The sequence below is a fragment of the Helianthus annuus genome, chromosome 8 (assembly GCF_002127325.2).
Source record: "Helianthus annuus cultivar XRQ/B chromosome 8, HanXRQr2.0-SUNRISE, whole genome shotgun sequence".
NCBI lineage: Eukaryota > Viridiplantae > Streptophyta > Magnoliopsida > Asterales > Asteraceae > Helianthus > Helianthus annuus.
This window is the reverse complement of record NC_035440.2, coordinates 104937962-104959487: the sequence shown is the minus strand read 5'-3', so window position 1 is coordinate 104959487 and position 21526 is coordinate 104937962. Positions and strand designations below refer to the sequence as shown.

Here is a 21526-nt window from a genome sequence, read left to right as displayed (position 1 = left end):
GAGTACAAAATCATTCAAGTGAAACATTCTAGATCATGTCTCGAATAGGGTACCATAAGCACCATTAATCAACGTATACATTCAGACCGCGGAACAAAAGGTTAGATCTAATGGGTTTCAGGCAACCCCACTCTTGGCCTACTTCTACCAATGAGTGCTTCTGTGTCTCAGTCAAAGTCGACAAAAATGCCTAGGTTTGGTGGCTTCCTATCTCGTGACACATGTCAGTGGCCTTGCAAACCATTAGCGATCTCACACATTCAAACAGTCATAGTACTAGGTTACAGATACGTTTTACAAGTTACATTCAAACATTCATACATTCTACAAGTTTCATACTATGTTTTCATTCGAGTAAACATTCAAAACAATCACTACATGAATTCACACCAACATTATGTTGACGTTTTTTTTCCAAAACTCACATGTATTTCAGGTAACTAAAGGTGGATGTGCGCGCGGTCTTACTCATGCTTGTGGATATCGTCTATGTTTATCTTTAAATAAAGTTGTAAACTTTTAAGACAATGTTTTATGCTATCTCGTGATGTAAATGCTAAACTTATGTTTTCAAATTATGGAATGTTTGGTTTTTGAAGTTATTTTTACGAGCATGTAGTATGTTTACCTTTCGTATGCAATGAGAACCTTTCATGATCACTCCTAGTGCTTCCGCCGCAGAAAGGGGTGTGACAGTTACTGGTGACCTGTGTACGGGTTGGGCGATGTATCGGACATGCATAAGCGTGTTATCAAGTCTGCAAAAGGCAAGCGTGTTGAGGAGTTGTCTACAACTATTGATCAACTAAAGTGTTCATTTGTTAACAACTGCGTATGTTTTACCATTCCGAGCTCTTTGGGCAATAACTAAAAATCTAATTTCTGCAGCTAATTAGATTAACATGGTTTTCGATACAGTTACTGGCCTACATAGCTACCATTGGATGTTCACATACCCATGAATTGCAAGTTTATCGGGTATGACATGAAGGGAAGGTGATTTTGTTATGTTTATCATTTTTTCTTGTCTTTATTTATTTTATTTTTTATTGATTTTACAAGAATTTGTACAATGTTGCAGGACATTTTTATAGAGTTCTACTTGAGCAAATATGGCGATCAATGTGGCAAAATTATTTAGGTCACTATGTCTTGAAAGTAGAATTTCCAAAGGGAAAAAAGCACCGGTGGTGGAACTTGAATTTTAAGTTGGCCTTCATCTCTGACATTGCATAGTAGGTTCGGGTTAAAGGTGGCAAAATGAGTGGGTCAACGGGTCATGCACATTGCCTGAAGGGTGAAGTCGAAGCATTTTTTATATTTATATTAGATGCTTAGCTAGATGGCTGAGTGTTTTTAGCCACTATAACAAGAAAATTTAGAGGATGCCTATGGCCTATGTGAAGCTATTGTGTTACCAGGTAAAAATATCTTTTTCTTTTTGGTTCTGTTTCTATGTCATTAAAAACTCAAGTTCAGATATTTATAACTTTCCTAAAGCCACAAGGAATTGTTTCCTTGATTTTAATGTTTTTTTTCTTAATCCTATATTTTAGAATGTTACCGCAATTCTAATTGATTTGAGAATTAGTGAATGATATACTATCCAAAGCTCTCTTCTATTAAGCCATTTTAGAAAATTGAAGTTGTCGTCACATTGTTATAACATGTAATTTCTTAGACGTTTTGAGGCACTATATGCAATATGTAATTGGTGACAGTGAATATTATACTAGGATACTTACTGAATGTTTGATTAATTGGTTGGCATATAACAGTGATATTGAGATATCTATCTATAACTAGAGTTAATGAATCTGTTTTTTTATTTAATCAGATGGGAACAAAAGCTCTAGACATCTCACTTTCCATAGATGATATTTGGGGACAATTACTTCTTAAGCACATGGTCAGTGGAATCAAAATTCATTTTAATGCTTTTAATGCTATAGTTGGTTGGAAAATTGAATTACTACCACCATTTGAAGTTCAAGTAAAGTTAGTTTTTCCATTTCAATTCGCCAAAATTTGTATTCGGCAACCGATCTACTCATTTTGACCCATATCGAAAATTACTCAGGGTTAATAAGCCACAAATTTCTATTAACGTTGTTTGATTGATTTTGTAGGTGAAAAGGGTTCAAAAGTAAGTGAAACTCTTGATGTGCTAAAAGATTAAAGACTCAACCGTAGGGACCAATTAGAATGGGGATGAGAGACAAGTCCACGAGCAGCTGGCGCCACGGAGCCAAGCACATCAGGATGCCTCCATCATTCTCCAGATAAAGAAAGTTAGTTGGGAGTTCTTTAAAAGAAGATGAGAGAAATTGACACTGAGATGTAAGCAATTCATGTTGATTATGAAACATATGGTTGAATGGAGCCTTGAAAATTTCTTGTGTCAAGCTTAAGCATTTGATTCAGAAAATTTTTTTTTGTTTTTTTTCACACCGTCTAATTTTGTTTACACTTTATAAAACGTTAGCTTTGTCCGATTATTATGTTAAAGTACCCGTCCATCGGACGGGTATTAAACTAGTTTGCATGGTTGATGAAAAGCTGTATGGAACTGATCGTTGGTGGTAAATAATCATCGATGATAACTAATCATTAGTAGTAATTGATAGCAAGTAATCAACTCTATTCAGTATGACCACCCATCAAATTAGAACTACTTTACAGACACCAAAGTATATTGTTTTATTCATTATAAATGTAACAGAAAACATGATCGATGAAGAAAAGTCCCTAAGTTTTTATAAAAAAGACAAACAAATTAATTGTAACATGCAGACCTCATCAAAGGATTTGTCTTTTTAAAACTTCAAAAGGGCATTTCATCCAGTGGCGAATCCAGGATTTTTTTCCACTGGGTTCACATCTTTAGGTGCTCGAATTTCGGTCGACTCGACGTTAGAATTTTCGGGTTGGGTCAGGCAGCTTTATCACCTTTTTTTCTATGACACTTTGTAGCATTCCTATCCCAAATAACTTGAGGATGCGTTGTGCCAGATTCATTGTTTGTTAACTTGGTAACCGAGCAACACACAAACAACACAAGCAGAGAACAAAACAGGCTGCAAAAAATGTAAATGAACAGACTTAAACCCTCAACCTGAAGCAGCAAAGACTCGAAATTTGAATAACGTATGTATGAATTTACTCGAACTACAGTTACACCATTCGAATAACTTCATAGAGCAACTCCATAACCAAACCAAGATACAGATACACCACTTGATTTAATTCGGGTAGCTTGTAAATCTTTGTCGGATTGAGATGGTGGTAACGGGTCAGATTTTTTAATATTTGCAAGTTTTATTTTATTTCCATGTTTATTTCATTTGTTTTGTTTTTTTTTTTAATTTCTTACATAAGTTTAAGTTTGACCCATGTTTAGAGATCATGGGTGTAGTGGGTTGGTTAGTTCTAGAAAACTTGTGTAATGTTTTTTTTTTTTTTTTTATTTAAACAACTGAATTCGAATGAAAAGAGGCAGAGAGTTTTAGATTGTGAACACTTTTGTGTTGATTTTATCTCATTGGATTATGGGTTAAAATTAATGGTCTACGCTAGCTCAACCGTGGCGCGTTGGGTGGTGAACTTAGACACGATTCTCTAACCGTAGTGGTGTATCTGTATCTTCGGTTGGAAATCGCAGCCCTACGGTTTCGTTTGGTGGTGAATCTGTATCCAAATGAGTCGTAGTTCTATCTTTTCTTTTTATCGTTTGATTTGAACCGATGATACGGGGTCTTACTCCTATCATTTGGTATCAGAGCCAAAGCGATGCGTTTTGACTCCTAACTAAGAAAAAAAGCACAACACTGTTGTGGAATTCTGGTGAACACATTGCTGCATTGTTTTAGAATTTTGTGATTAGAGGACTACAAGATTTCAGTTCATTTTGTTACACTCTTGAACTCAACTGCGAGCAACGCTTTGTTTCCTGGCTAACTTGATTTTGGCATATCAAGTGGTGATCAAAGGAACGACGGGAAGAAGACCTTGGTGGTGTGACTGTACCCAATATTGTAAACCGTAGCCAAACAGGTAGCTCGGGTAGTTTAGCGAATTGTTGATGATCTGAGTTCTTTCACTGGAACAACATTCCCGTTCTCTTTAATGCTCTTTAATGCAATGAATATTCACCTGGTGGAACAATCATTAGCATTTTCGTTATCATCGCTACAAAAAAAAATCTGACCCGTTACCACCATCTCAATCCGACGAAGATTTACAAGCTACCCGAATTAAATCAAGTGGTGTATCTGTATCTTGGTTTGGTTATGGAGTTGCTCTATGAAGTTATTCGAATGGTGTAACTGTAGTTCGAGTAAATTCATACATACGTTATTCAAAGTTTGAGGACAAACTTTTTTTCATGACGGGGAGAATGATAGAGATTCGATCCTTATTTTTCTAGAATTTCCTCATGTTTTAATATTTGCAAGTTTTATTTTATTTCCATGTTTATTTCATTTGTTTTGTTTTTTGTTTCAAAAAAAAAAAAACAAAACAAAACAAATGAAATAAACATGGAAATAAAATAAAACTTGCAAATATTAAAACATGAGGAAATTCTAGAAAAATAAGGACCGGGTCTCTATCATATATTCTCTATTAAAAATCCGAACTCAATTTGTTCTTGGGAACCCGTCCCTATATGCGTAGGTCCGCCCCTGATTTCATCATGTATTTTTTTTCTTCATCTGGAATTAGTATAAATGAAACAAGTTACATATTTGTTAAGCTATAAATGGGAAAAAAAAAGTTAAATTACTTGAATGACTTCCGTGAATGATCCAAAAATCTTATATAAACTGTTAAAAATATTTTATCACTTCAAGACTTTGGTCATTCATTGGGCTTATTATTTATTGTTGTTTACTGGACTTTTATGTTGATAAAGTTGTTGGGCTTTTGGGCTCAATTCTGATGAGTTTGTTAGTTGGTTGTATTGTTGCAACAGATAAAATATCTCCAGGGTCTGAACTGTAACATTGAGGAGCTTTGATCATCAAGCAGCATACTTGTGGACTAAAGTGAAACTTTCATAGTTTCAGAGTATATAAGACTTGTTCACTGATCATTGTGTACTTGTAACCATTTTCATCATTCTCTCTGCTAGGGTTTCGGTCATCTTAGAGATTTGTATAAATAATCTCTCATTTGTATCTGAGAGATTGTTTAGTTGTTGTTTGTATTGTTCTGTTGATGATCATCATTGGATGATCATCTTTATACTTTCTGTATTCTGTTTCTGATCTTACTATTGTAATATCTTTGGGTATTTGGGGGGCAAATCTCTTGGGTTGGTTTAATAAGATTTTGTCACCTGGTTTTGTCGCTATTTCTGTTGTTTTCTTGTGTTTATGCATTAGATCATAATTTTCTACATGGTATCAGAGCTTATGCTCTTGATCCGATCTTATTTCCGCTGTTGATCTGATTTGTTTGTTGTTTTTTGTGTTTAGTTCTGCTTCGAGTTTGCAGATCTATTGTCTGATATTGATAGATCTTCTAGATCTTGGGAGTACTTCATTCTCTGTATTTGGGCTATTGAAACCCTAACTACGGTTTCTTATTTCTTGGTGAAGATCGCCGGTGATTGTTATACTCTGTGTTGGTCTCTAAATCCTTGAAGATTTAGGGCAAACTGACCAGTAGTATTATTCTTAGTATTAGCTTTATTGGATCTGTAGTTGTGAACTTCAGATATCTTCAGATCTGGTGTTTGGAGTTGCTTTGCACCCACTGTGAGATTATTCTATCTCTCCTCTTTTATTTTTTGTTGATTGGCTTAGTTGAAGCCGGGGTAGTGAGGACCGGCACCTTTATTGTTTGTTATCTGATTCTGTGTTTTATTTGTTGTCTTTAGTTGTTGATTATCTTAGTGGTTGGCTCCTGTATTAAAACATGTCCAGGCACTACAAGTGATGAACCTGGAATCTGGACACTGATACAGCTTCTCCTTAGGATTGTTCATACAATTATCTTGATTGTTGTCACTGTGTGGTGTTATCTGCATTCTGTTTGGTTGTTGTAGTTGTTTGTTTGTTGGTTCTTCATCATGACTGGTAAGGATGATAATACTGGTTCTTCTCAGACCTTGATTAGTAAGTTGGATATAGGTGATCCTTTATTTTTACATCCTAGTGACTCAAGCTCTTTAACTATTGTGAGTATAAAGCTAAAAGGAACAGAAAATTATAGAGTTTGGTCTAGTGCTATGAAATTAGCTCTAGAAGCTAAAAATAAATTTGGATTCATAGATGGTAAATGTAAAAAGAATACTGATGATGCTTTCTTAAGTAGTCAATGGGACAGATGTAATTCTGTGGTCTTAAGTTGGTTGTTAAATTCTGTTTCAGAAGAGTTGTATTTAGGGCAAGTTTTTTCTAAATTAGCTTCTGAAGTCTGGACAGATTTAAAAGAAACTTATGATAAAGTTGATGGCTCTATAGTGTATGATCTTTATAAAAAAATCAGCTGTATCACTCAAAATGGCAGCTTAGTTTCTGAATATTATCATAAGCTAAACACAATGTGGAAGCAGTTTGATGCTGTGCTTCAACTGCCTACATGTTCATGTCAAGCAGCTAAAGATTTTAATGACTTTTCTACTTTAATCAAACTTATGCAATTTCTTATGGTTTTAGATGATGTCTATCAACCTGTAAGAACTAACTTGTTAACTAGAGAGCCATTACCTTCAGTCAAGGTTGCTTTTTCAATTGTGTCCAGAGAAGAGTCACATAGAAATACACGTGTTGCATCAAAAGGTCAAAATGTGTCTTTTGTTTCTAAAACAAACCAATCTTTTGAACAAAAAAGGAAAGAGTTTAGAGGTCTTAATCCTAACCTTAAGTGTACTCATTGTCATAAGGTTGGTCACACTGTTGATAGATGTTTTGAGTTGGTTGGATATCCTTCAGGGTTCAAAAGAAAACCTGGAGGTCAGGTTGGGAAAAAATTTTCAAATTCTAGATCAAATGTGTCTTCTGTTCCATCTGTGTCTCCTTTTTCTCCAGAACAGGTTGCTAAACTGTTGAGTCTTGTGGGTGAAAAAACAAATGCCGAGTCTCAATCTTCTAATATGGGAGGTAAGTCTAGTTGTGTTTTTAATTCTTCAAGTGAGTTTGTGTGTTGTTCTAGTTTAATCAATTTTGGTTTTGACTATAATTGGATTTGTGACTCTGGTGCAAATCAGCACATGATTAAAACTGATAAGGATATGTTTAATAGTATTGATGTGTCTGAGTATGATTTGACTGTATCTCATCCAAATGGAACCAAGGCTAAAGTGTCTAAAATTGGGAGCATAAAACTTGCTAAAGATGTTGTTTTAAATGATGTGTTTTTTGTTCCGACATACAGTGTTAATCTCTTGTCTGTCTATAAGCTGTCTAAAGATAATCAAATAACTGTTGTTTTTAATGAAAATAATTGTATACTTCAGGATTCGAAATCAGGGAGAATCCTGGTGACTGGTAAACAGGATAATGGTCTTTACTTTGTTAACAAAGGTGGTAATTCTATAAATTTTTGCTTTAATAGTTTGAACAACAGTAATTTGTGGCATAGTAGGTTAGGTCATCCTGCTGATCAAGTCTTGTCAATTTTAAAAGGTGATCTAGGTGTTATTGATGTTGCAAAAAATCCTTGTGAAACTTGTCATAGAGCTAAACAAGTCAGAGTTCCATTCCCATTAAGTGAATATAAAACTAAAAATATAGGTGATATAATTCATTTAGATGTTTGGGGACCATATAAGGTTACTAGTAGAGATGGTTTTAAATATTTCTTAACCATTGTTGATGATTATTTTCGTACTGTTTGGTGTTATTTACTACGAAATAAAATGGAAGTATTTGAGAATATTGAAAACTTTTATGAGTTAATATCAACTCAATTTAAAAAAAAGGTCAAGGTTTTTAGAAGTGATAATGGGACTAAGTTTGTAAATCGTAAAATGGAAAATTTTTGTAAAATTAAAGGAATTTTGCATCAAACATCTTGTTCTTACACACCACAACAAAATGGTGTTGTTGAAAGAAAACATCGACATCTTTTAAACTTGGCAAGATCTCTGTTGTTTCAAAGTGGTGTTCCACTTAATTTTTGGTCTGATTGTGTGTTGACTGTTGTTTATCTTATTAACAGGTTACCTTCATCTGTGCTTTTAGGTAAAAATCCATATGAGTTAATGTTTGGTTTTAAACCCTCTATTTCACATCTTAGGGTATTTGGTTGTTTATGCTTTAGCACTATTTTAAATAATTCAGATAAGTTGTCTTACAATGCTGAAAAATGTATCTTGATTGGTTATTCTAATGTTAAAAAAGGTTATAAACTGTGGAGTTTAGATAATAAAAAGGAATTTTATTCTAGAGATGTAAAGTTTTATGAGACTGTTTTTCCTTATAAATCAAATAATCTAACCAATCAAGATGAGATTTTAACTGAAAAATTGAATCATTTGAATTTTTTTGATAGTGTTGAGGTGTTAACAACTAATCCTATAGTTCCCAATGATGAAGAGGGGAGTCATGAATCTCATGAGGTTACTGGTGAGGATCAGCAACCAATCCCCTCTACATCTGCCACTCTAAGCAATGTTGAACATCAGCATTCTGTAGTTGGAGTTGAAAGTAGTAGTAGTGAAGGATCTGGTAGGGCAGAGGACACTAGTACCTCAAATGATGAGATTAACCCATCTGAGGGAATAAGTCCTTCTCTTAGAAGGTCAAGTAGAAAAGTTGTTGTGCCAAAAAAATTTGAGCATTTTGTGTTGAATAGTAAAGTGAAATATAGTTTGGATAAGGTTGTCAATTATTCTTGTTTGTCATCTAATAATATGTGCTTTACTGCTTCCTTAAACAAAATAGTTGAGCCTTCATGTTATGAGGAAGTAGCTAGTGATCCCAGGTGGATAGAGGCAATGCACAAAGAAATGGAAGCTTTGTTCAGAAATAACACCTGGGTTCTAACTGATCTTCCTCAAGGCAGGAAGGATATTGGTTGTAAATGGGTATTTAGAGTCAAATACAAGTCAAATGGTGAAGTAGAAAGGTTTAAAGCTAGACTACTAGCTAAGGGTTTTAATCAAAGAGAAGGTCTTGATTTTGGAGAGACTTTCTCACCTGTTGTTAAAATGGTTACTGTTAGAACCATTATGACCTTAGCTGTTCATTTTAACTGGCCTTTATATCAGCTTGATGTTGATAATGCATTCTTACATGGTACTATTACTGAAGATGTGTACATGAAATTACCCCAAGGGTATTATTCTAAAAATGAGTCAAAAGTGTGCAAGCTTGTTAAGTCTTTGTATGGGCTTAAACAAGCACCTAGGAAATGGAATGAACGGTTAACTGATGTGTTGTTGAACTTTGGCTTTGAACAAAGCAAATGTGATCATTCTTTATTTATATTGTCTAAACAGAATGTGACTGTGTTTCTATTAGTATATGTGGATGATATTGTTGTTACTGGTAACTCAGTTGATGAAATCAAAAGGATTAAACATGTTCTAAATGAAACTTTTAAAATTAAAGATTTAGGTGTGTTAAAATATTTTCTTGGCATTGAAGTGTTGTATGATAATAATAGTGTCTATCTGAGTCAAAGGAAGTATTGTTTGGAGCTTTTAAATGAGTTTGGTTATTTAGGATGCAAACCTGTTAACACACCAATAGAACAAAGTTATTTAGTCAATTCTAAACTTGATAAAGATCAAAAATTACTTAAAAATATAACAGGTTTTCAAAAATTGATTGGTAAACTTAAATACTTGTCTTTAACAAGACCTGATATAAGCTACACAGTTCAGTTTTTAAGTCAGTTTATGCATAGTCCAAATGAAGTGCATTTAAGTTTAGCTTTAAGGCTGTTAAGATACTTGAAACAAAGTCCTGGTAAAGGACTAAGTTTTAAGAAAAGTGTTAATCTTGATTTACTTGGATATGCTGATTCTGACTGGGCAAAGTGTTTATCTACTAGGAAATTTGTTACTGGTTTTTGCATTTTCTTGGGAGAATGCCTTGTTTCTTGGAAAAGTAAGAAACAAAGCACAGTTTCCAGGTCAACTGCAGAAGCTGAATACCGTGCAATGTGTTCTGCTACTTGTGAACTTATGTGGCTAAAAAATTTGCTGTCTGAGTTGTCTGTTAATTGCACTTTACCTATGTCCTTAAAATGTGATAGTCAATCTGCTATGTCAATAGCAGTTAACCCAGTCTTTCATGAAAGAACTAAACATTTTGAATTGGATTTACATTTTTTGAGAGAAAAAGTGGCAAATGGTATTGTTAATCCTACTAAAGTTGACTCAGAAAGTTAACTTGCTGATATTTTTACCAAAGGTCTTGGTATTGTACAGCATGTTGAAATTTGTAAGAAGCTGGGTTTGGTTGATTTGTTTAAGCCAAATGAATGAAGTGGGGGTGTTAAAAATATTTTATCACTTCAAGACTTTGGTCATTCATTGGGCTTATTATTTATTGTTGTTTACTGGACTTTTATGTTGATAAAGTTGTTGGGCTTTTGGGCTCAATTCTGATGAGTTTGTTAGTTGGTTGTATTGTTGCAACAGATAAAATATCTCCAGGGTTTGAACTGTAACATTGAGGGGCTTTGATCATCAAGCAGCATACTTGTGGACTAAAGTGAAACTTTCATAGTTTCAGAGTATATAAGACTTGTTCACTGATCATTGTGTACTTGTAACCATTTTCATCATTCTCTCTGCTAGAGTTTCGGTCATCTTAGAGATTTGTATAAATAATCTCTCATCTGTATCTGAGAGATTGTTTAGTTGTTGTTTGTATTGTTCTGTTGATGATCATCTTTATACTTTCTGTATTCTGTTTCTGATCTTACTATTGTAAGATCTTTGGGTATTTGGGGGGCAAATCTCTTTGGGTTGGTTTAATAAGATTTTGACCTGGTTTTGTCGCTATTTCTGTTGTTTTCTTGTGTTTGTGCATTAGATCATAATTTTCTACATAAACCATTTTGTTCAAAAAATAGATGAAGTAATTTTACTCATTACTCAATTTGACCCTACCCGTATAAATATAACTTGTTATCCAACCTACGAAGTACGAATGTTGCCCATTTTCACTTCTACTTTCATCTATAATCTTGTTGATCGTATATTCTGCTTACCGCTCATAAGAAGGTAGATTTTTTTCTTCTTTTGAACGATTTTCAAGATGGTAGATGGCGAATCCCTGGACTAGTTCACATTTTATCAAAATTTTAAGATTTTAGCCATTTGAGGATACATATCAACCCATTTACCCATAAATGGGTTGAACTTAAAACCATGAGTGTTTCATGTCACAATTCAAACCATCAATGTTTGAAATAATGATGTCTCATCATGGAGCACCTCTACAAATTTCCTAATATCTATCCATATTTAAATGTACAACTAAAATTTTATTTTAACAACACATATATGGGTCGTATGTAGGTTGTCAAATAAGATTTTGCCGCTCGTATAGATGTTTTACAATGGATTATACGACCCGTATACATGTATATGAGTCGTATAAATGTTACTTTTTTATTATTCCTTAATTCAACGTAAGATTCCATGATTCATGTGCTAGTTATTTGACTTGACATAATATTCCTCGAAATGCGTACGGAAAATTATCTTGGCGTTTTACAATCAGAAAATTATATTACAAGCACAGGGGAAAAAATAGAAGTGAAAAAAATAAATAAAAAATCCTAATCGGATCTCTCTTCACAATCTTCACTGTCATTAGTCTCCCTCTTCTTTAATACTACAAGAACTGTCACCAAATATATGGCATTTTATGTAAAACTTAACAAACCCATCGGTCTGATTTTTTTGTTTGTTCGTTTGTTTGGCTTTTGTGGATGTTTGGGGACATAGATCGATGACGTGTGAGTGGGGTTTTCGCTTTACTCTTCAACTTGATCTTCATCTTTATAATCATCCGACTCTTCAGTGTCATTGATCTCTTCTCCTCATCTAAGCCTTCTTCAAGAACAAAGAACACAAAATGACATATGACTGTCATCAGTATCTTTTTCTTAAAGATTTGTCCATCTCATGCAGGAAAATCTTACTGAGTTACTCCCCTCACCTAACAATCCATTCAGTGAAACTTCACGAAGAACAATACTGAATATCCAAGAAAGCATGTTAGCCATCTTTGATTTTTTTTAATTTTTTGGCGTTTTACAGTGAGTGGTATTTAGGAATACTGACGTGTGTTTTTTTTGGTGTGATCAAATGGAAGTTGCTGAGAGGTATCATTTTATAGGATGTCTTTGCGCGTAGGTTAGGCGGTGTATTATTATAATAAAGTATTCGTCGTTTCAGTTACTGTTTGTAATTACTGTTTTTGATAAGCTTTATCTATGAAGTCTGTAACACGTCTCATCTTTCAAGTTTGGCGTTTTAGATTTTAATATAATAAAGTTTCCGTCGCTTCAGTTTTATGTTTTGTAGTTACTGTTTCTAGTTACCTTTTCGAGATTTTGGCGTTTTTTATTTTTAATGAGGTTTTATATAAAGATGGCACTTTATTCTATTTTTTCTTGTACATTGGTTTTTATACTTTTTTGGGTTTTTTATAATACTTGTCCAAGGTAATTTTATTATAGTTTGGGAGTTTTGGTGCGTTTTATGGCATGATGGCATTTTCACAAGCATTTGTCTGTATGGCGTTTTTATTATATATGGTGTTGTTATTATATAACAATCATCTGAAAAAGAAAATTAAAAAATATATAAACAATTGATCTTCAAAATCTTCACTGTCACCAGTCTCTTTTTTCTTTTGAAACATCTTCACTGGCTGTTTCGACTTCCGTATGATTCATTTTGTTTTTTTGTTTTTGAAGTAGCTTTTTTGTCGCCGTGTTGAAGCACAAAGTCTGAAATCAGCCTCTTTTTCTTGAAGATTTGTCCATCTCATGCAGCAAAATATTATTGAGTTATAGCCTTCAGCTAACAATCCATTTGGCGAAACTTCGCGTAGAACAATATTGAATATCCAAGGAACGATGTTTGATTTTTTAACTTTTTGGCGTTTTATCGAGAAAAAGAACGCCACTAAATAAAAGTACCTTAAACCTCTAAATTTGATCATGCTAAACTCAATAATGTTTTCCTGTATGAGATGGACAACATTGTTAATCCTTAGTTAAGAAAGATGTCTAACAATGTTGTCCACCCCATACAGCTAAACTTTATTGAGAACAAAACTCTATAATGCTTTTGTATGTTTTGGCGTTATAAATTGGATGGAAGTTGAGGATAAAGTCAATAAGATTTTACTCAATGAAATGGACAATATCCTCACTTAAGGATTTTGTCCATTACATTGAGCGAAACCTTACCGACAACCATACTTAATTTCAAAGAAACGTTTTGTTTTAGAGGATATTTGATGTTTGTGTTTCTAAGACGAATGATATATATTAAATATGGCGTTTGGGGTTTTGTGTGTTTTAATGGAAGGTTTGAGATGTTGTATATATAGGATGTTTTTTGGCGGTTGTTTTAGGCGGGATTTTATTATAATAAATGCTAGTAATTAAGTCCCATCGTTTCAGTCACTGTTTGTTCAGCTTTATCGTTTAAAACAAGTTTGGCGTTTTATATCTAATGGCGTTTTAGATTAGGATGGTGTGTGCTATGTAGGTTAAGGCGGTAATTTAATGGCGTTTTATTCATGAGATGGCGTTTTGTGTAGAGAAGTCAAAAGACTTTTTTACCTTTAATGAAGCGCACCACACTAATAAAAGTGATGTTATTTACGAAAATGCCACCACGTCATCTAGTCCATAGATTGTTTTGATCTGACGATCCATAACCGTTCTCTCCGTTCTCACATTTTTTACCGTTTTTCTAAATCCTGACCTATATATATATATATATATATATATATATATATATATATATATATAGGGTAGGGTTCATGCGAGAACCACCTTTATTGCGAGAACCGCGAGAACCAATGTGAACAGGGGGCAATTTTGTAAATAACAAACAACTTTTAAAAAACCCGCATACCTGATTCATTTTACTATCGGACTTCAAGCATAAAATAAATTACATTTAATAAAACCTTTCACATCCAATATCTGAACTCTTATCTAAACAGTGATCACATCTAGCTATCTCAACATTTCTCAACCTGATTCTCTCAACAATTCGTCGATTACAGTCATTTACATCATCGTCCTGAATAGATCATCACTTCACCATCATCAGTTTACCATATCGAAGCATCTAGCATCTAGTTCACCATATCGAAGCATCTAGCATCTGGATTGAGATTGTATCTCAGATTTGAGATTTTACCAGCGGATATTTTATATTTCGTCATATAATCGAGGTCAGTTCCCAAATTTGGTCCGGTGATTATAAGAATAAATTTGTTTTTGCACTTTCATATATTAACATGATGCTTAATTATCGATTCATATCCTTTATATGTTAGTATGATGATTCAATCGTAGTTTCATATATGCATTACCGAAAATTGTTTGATGTATATGATGTTTGAGGGATTTAGGGTAATTGTTGAGATACACCGACTTGTAATGTGGTAGGTATGTGTGTGTTTTTTTTGTATGTAGGTTTTGTTACTGAATAATTTAAATATATTTGGTGGTAATACAGAATTTGAGTCGGCAATGGTTAGGTTATTCTATTGAAGCAAACATTACCTGTTGATATTGTCGGTCATGTTAATGCACATGTGCACATAGTTATGCACATGTGCATAGTTAATATGGTGATGATAAAGTTGATGCATATATTGTTAACAAGGTCGTTTATGTTGATGCACATGTGCATAGTTAATATAGTGATGATAAAGTTGATGCATATGTTGTTAACAAGGTCGTTTATGTTTATGCACATGTGCATAGTGTATATGGTGATGATAAAGTTAACGTTAATGCACATATTTATTGATAATTTATGTTTATTGATCTTATTTTTTATTATTTTATTATTTTTTTTGTATATTATTGTATATAAACAATAGGAAAAAATCGAAGAAAGTAACTTTTGTTTTGAAGTCAATGGATGAAGGGTCAAAAAAATGTCGGATGCAATGGTAGATGATTATGCGACATGCAATGGAAGATGATTACGCGGCAGTTAAGCAAAGAGGTAAAAAATCAAAGAAATAACTTTTGTTTTGTCTAATATTTTTTATCGAAGCAAACCTGTTGATAAGCTCAGTCGTGCTAATGCACATGTGCATAGTTATACACAAATGCATATTTTGCCAGATTATTTCAATTAGGTCAGTCATATGGATGCAAACGTGTAGTTAGGCACATGTGCATAATTTGCCAGAATATAACATAAGGTCATTCATGTTGTTGTACATGTGCATAGTTATGCACATGTGCATAGTTTGCCAGGATTTTGACAGAATATGTTAACAATGTAATTTATGTTCATGCACATGTGCATAGTGTATATAGTAATGTTAAAGTTAATGTTAATGCACAAATTCATTGAGATTGTATGTTTGTTAATCTTATGTTTTTTTGTTTTGTTTATTATCGTAGATCGATAAGGGAAAAAATTCAAAGAAGGTAACTTACGTTTTGAAATCAAGGGATGAAGGGTCAAAATATGGTCGGGTGCAATGGAAGATGATTACGCAACAGTTAAAAAAAGAGGTAAAAAAGGTTGATTAATATTCGATGATGCAGTTGGGAGTTTATGCACATGTGCATCCCTTTGTTACTTTCACGTTAAATGATATCATTTATGTATACACATTAAATATATCACATGTAGGTGCACAAAAGGAAAAAAAAGCATAAAGAGGAGGACAAGTGAGCGAAATCACGATGAAAAAAATCGAACAAGTAAACGAAATCCCTTTATTACTTCACAGTTTGTGGGGTTTTCGCTATGCGACATATGAAGATGTATAATGGGATTGGTGAGAAGTTTGACTGCATATTCAGCAAAGATAAATAAATTCAAGACTTGCAACTTAAGAATATGAGAATGAAGATAGCAACAAAATTGCCAGTATCAGAGGCGAATGATCATGTTTGTTAATATATGGTGTATTATGTTGTTTGGTAGAGGGAATGTTGGTACTGCACATGTGCATAGTTTGAAATAGTACACGTATTGGAATTGTATAATGCATTACAGATGGTTATATTTGTTAATTTAGGATGTAATATGTTGTTTGGTATAGTATATGTTGGTGATGCATATGTGCAATAATGATTGTTGATCAGATTATGTGATTCTTATGATGAGGGTGTTATATTTACTTGTTATAACACAAAAGTTGGTATAGTAAACATGTATGCACATGTGCATTGTTCGAAACAGTAACCATGTTGGTAATATATGTTAGGTGGTCAATAATGGAATTACATATGATTACATGTTCATTGTTCAAAACAGTAACAATGTAATCATAGTCTATGAATACGCAAACAAATAGCACAAAAAATGATTGTAAACAAAAAATTATAAACAAGACGATGATTAGAAATTGTTTGACATCATATATAGGCTAATAGAGGATCGTCGGTTGATTTATGACACCTGGATGAACGTCTAAGGGATTGCTCACGTTCATATATATATATGTGTGTGTGTGGTCTTCTGGATCATCATCAGCATCTTCATTAGTATCATTGGAATCAACATCGTCGGAACAAGAATTAGGTTATCATCAGGGGGATCAGGAATCCAATAGCATATTGTCATTAAATGTATACATAATGTAATTGTTAATATAATGCACGTGTGCATAATGTAATTGTCAACATAATGCACACGAGCATTATCATTTTATATATAACGACATTTTTTGAACAAAATAAGATGTCATATATTCAAACCAGAAATCTAGCCAAGAACTCGAGAAGTACGCTTAAAATAAACATATAAACTCCTAATTTTCTATTACATTCACACCACTATTCACATCACTGGTGTACCACTCTTCAGTCACTAAATTCTCCATTTTGGCTATGACTTTCATCCACAACAGAGTACACTCATTGACTTGTTCCAGTCTTATATCATTTGAAAACTGCACGACTTTGAATACCTTCTCATTTCTGCTCGACCATATGATCCATAATGTAGCCATCACTATGCAGTTGACTACCTTTTTCTTCTTCTTAGGAAAAAGAGAGAATATATGCCACTGTTGTGCAATAATGTAAATCTTTTACTCCCAGCCATGATCCGACCATCCACACCATCCACCATAGCATTTTCGACATCAAACACGTAATGAGGATGTGTTCAACAGTTTCTTGCTCGTGATCTGCAACTCGGGCACAATGTGTTGCTGATCTAAATTCCCCCTTTTTCCAGATCCATCTTTGTCGGTAACCTGCCTTCGACGCTTTTCCATGCTAACATATTGGCTTTAGCTGTAGCCCAGCCATTCCAGATCATTACAAAGCCACTCGACGGGTCCCCGCTTGTGACACACAAATACTCTCTAACGGTTTTAACATTGAAAATCGACTTATTTTTTCGAGTGCCAACCCCACCCATATTGACCCGTCTTCATTCTGATGTACTCTCTCAGCAACGCCAAAAGCTACATAAACTCCACCAATGCATCCCCGGTTGTCGGATTGTTCTTCCATTGCCAATCCCACACAGTCGCCTCCCCTATTTTTTTATAGTTGTCCGCCACCCAAGCCCCTTTGTTTGCTGCCATCCTGTACATAATTTGATAGGCATCCATAAGGCACTTGTTCAGAATCTATACATCAACGACATGGTCTAATTTTCAACGTAATGCACATTTGCATATAATTTAATACAATATCATTTACAATCAACATAATGCACATGTGTATATAATTTAATACAACATCATCACAGTAAATATAATGCACATGTGCATATCATTTAATATAATATCATTTACAAAGTATATACATCAATTACAGTCAACATAATACCTTTAGTCACAAATCGAATGGACTGCAACTTCAGGTTTGTATTCAACATCAACTTCAGGTATCCAATATGGGATGCCATTGGGCGTACAATGTAGAGCAGCCGTAACCGTTCCTGTGAATTTAATAAGAAAATTTAACAAATTACATGTGCAATGTAATTTAATATACAATATTATATATAATAACAAATCATGAAGAGGCTTATGAATAGTGTTTTTTTTCTTTTGTCTTTTATGGTTTTTACTTTAGTGGTTTTTTTATTGTTTTTTATTGATACCATTCAAAGGGGCATTGATATTCGCTTTTAGGGTTTCAATGAGTAGAGCATGTAACGATCAAAGTCACGTTGAGTAGCAAGGAGGAAAACGATCAAACTCCCATCGCGTAGCCAATAACGATCTTTGCTTTTATGGTTTTCCGATTAGTCGAGCCAATAACGACCAAAGTTGCGCCACATACCACAGAGAAAAACAATCAAACTCCCGCCGTGTAGTGCGGGAAAGTCCAGCTAGTAACAAATTAATTGTCGTCATCATGCACATGTGCATCTATTTATCATGTATCATAATTCATAATATGGGTTCAGTTAACACAGTGCACATGTGCATATCTTGTTGATTAATAATTAGTGACAACAGAATATGAATGTGAACATATTTTAAACATGTATAACATTGAATAATATACAAATTACACAAAACGGACATGGGATACCTTTAGTCTCAAACCGAATGAACTGCAATTGAGGTTGTTCTGTATTTGTGGGTGTTGTACCAGTCGAAGTAGTACCAATCGACAACGATTAGTCAGATATATTGACATTCCCAGATGCATTCCCAGATCAAACCGTAACATTAGCTGGTATTGACATGGAATCAAGAGTAGGTATTTCAAATCCATGAAGGGAATGTCGACTATCAACTGTTGTGTACACAATTTTGCCACTTTCAATTGGATTGACAACATATATGGGTTTGGCAGTAGATGGACCACCAAGATAGGTAGTATCAGATGTGTGAGGATGATATTCAGAGATTGCTAGGTTAGTATCATCGAATGCGGTAGATAATCCCGAATGCCCAAGCAATGTAATTTGTGGGATAAACTGTTGTCTAATGTCGCGAGAACCACCGTAAACTCATGTGTGCCGCCGGTAAGCCGCCGTGAACAGCCGTGAACCTCAATCAAAGTGTAGATGATGATGATGCAGATTGTGGATTGGGAACAAATGTGACGAAGAAAACCCTAAAACAGGGGATACAGGTATTTATGTTACAGATCCATATATTTACAATTATGACACCGTGTGTTTTTTTTGTTAGAATTCAATATATTTACAATTTTGTCATGTGTTCACACTGGTTCTCGCGGTTCTCGCAATAAAGGGTGGTTCCTAACGGATCTTTGTCCTATATATATATATATATATATATATATAAATTTTTAAAATATTTTTTAAAGAATAAATTACAAGTTTTGTCCTTTAAATATGTAAAAAGACTATATTACCCATGTATAATAAGATTTAACAGAAAAATTTAACTGGGTTAGGCTCAAAGGACGTAATTTGCAACAAAATTCCCTATAAAGGGCAAAACCTGTCAAAATTCATCAAAAAGAACACCGTCTGTAAAGTGTTATATAGATAAGGACAAAACTTGTAATTTTTCCTAAAAACATTTGGATACCGGCCCGAAACATAAATAAAAGAAAACAACGTTGTTGACTTGTTAATCTTGTTGGTATTGAGCTTAATTAGTTATGGACCTTTGAAAGGATATGGTTGAGAAACTGCCATCCCTCCCCTCCCTCTTCAACCTCACTAGATATTATTTCTTCAACCTCATTTGGATTTGATACTTCTTCTTCATTGATATTTCTTCAACCATGGTGGCGATGGCAACCACCACCCTATCACCACCACTCACACCCCTTTATTCAACCTCAACCTCAAGCATCTCATTCACCCTCAAAACCCCATCACCAATCCATCTCAAACCCATCAACCACTGTCGCCGGACCACCACCCTCATCATAACCAAATCCAAAAACACCGATTCAGCCGACGGCCCAGACCGCTTAATCTCCGCCATCTGTTACTTCTACCCCTTTTTCGACGGCATCCAATACGGAAAATACGTGATCAACCAGTTCACATTCCTCCAAACCATAATTCAACCACTTGTACCCGCCATAAGAGTCTTTAAAAGCTTCCCTTTTAACGGCTTCTTGGTGTTTTTAACACTTTACTTTGTGGTTGTTAGGAACAATAATTTTAGTAGGTATGTTAGGTTCAATACTATGCAGGCTATTGTCCTTGATGTGCTGCTCATCTTTCCTGATCTTTTGGAGAGGAGTTTTAACCCAAGAGATGGGATTGGGTTGGATTTGGTTATGAGTTTGGATAGTACTGTCTTTTTGTTTATGTTGGTTTGTTTGATTTATGGATCATCTTCTTGCTTTTTGGGTCAGATTCCTAGGTTGCCCATTGTTGCAGAGGCTGCTGACAGGCAAGTCATGTAAACAGTTAAACTAAGGTTGTTGATTGGATTGTATAAAAGTGTAATAAAAAAATTGTGTTGTCATTAGATTATCTTTGTTATTTTACTTTTTTTTTTTTTGTTTTGTTGGTGTTTTGATTTATTATATGCCACACTTTATGGTATCTGGTTACTTGGATAGATGGTATAAGTTATATGTCAAAACGGTTTTGGAGCCGGTGGTTTTCAACGGGAGCAGCCTCTTTATCTCCTGAGACAGAGGAAAGTTTTGCGACTTTGCTAGATTCATACCCTCCCCAGATCCTATTTTTTAGCTATAGGTGAGATTTTACTGGGTACGTTTGTTTGGTTTTGGAGTCTTCGTTCTCTTCATAATTTGTTAATTTTGTGACATGCTTAGTGTCACATTGGCTCACGTTTGGGATTGCTTATTATAAAATTTTATCGGGTTATTGCTAGGAACGGTTATTTCTCTAGTAAATAATTGGATAAAGAGTTTGGACAAGCAACGTATGAGTAGTTTTAGCGTTCCCAAACTTGGCCTTGCTCCTTTAGTATTTGTATAACTCTTGCCAACTTCGATCAACGGTTCAACTTTCAACCGCCGTGGTTCTAGCTTAATGCGACCAACAAGTTTAGATTTTTATCAAGAAGTTGATTTGTGCGCGTTCAGATATAGATATGTAGATTTATAACAGTTGGTTCAGGTGTACAAGAACATCCCCAATCCTGCATTGTGCTTTTCAAGTGTGTATATATATGTATGTATGTCCTAGGAGCATGAAAGCAATGTTTATGTTAATTAATTTGTAGGTAGATGGTCTTGATATTGCAATTGGCAAGGCCTTGATGTTATTGTTAGCAGTAATATCAAAATGGTGTCTCTAATCAAGAATTCTAAAGATGTTGTAAATGGTATTAAAAGAGGAAATTTCTTTAACAGAAGGTGTAAATGAGCCGAGCTCGAGTCGGCTCGTTTCAAACTTTATTTCTAAAGGTCAAAGCTAGTCTCATGAATACTTTTTCATGATCACCTCACTCGGGCTCGG

The 21526-nt window shown here is 34.3% G+C and overlaps 1 protein-coding gene and 1 long non-coding RNA gene across 2 annotated transcripts; both read left to right on the top strand.

The window, feature by feature from the left end:
* Positions 1–1182: 1182 nt before the first annotated feature.
* LOC118480883 lies at positions 1183–2400 on the top strand. The gene is made up of 3 exons (XR_004864062.1): positions 1183–1421; positions 1838–1909; positions 2130–2400. It is a non-coding gene; the product is annotated as an uncharacterized LOC118480883 (long non-coding RNA).
* Positions 2401–19709: 17309 nt separating this feature from the next.
* LOC110873565 (protein TIC 20-v, chloroplastic) lies at positions 19710–20569 on the top strand. The gene has a single exon (XM_022122514.2). The coding sequence runs from the start codon at positions 19864–19866 to the stop codon at positions 20497–20499; it is 636 nt and encodes a 211-aa protein (XP_021978206.1). The 5' UTR covers positions 19710–19863; the 3' UTR covers positions 20500–20569.
* Positions 20570–21526: the final 957 nt, after the last annotated feature.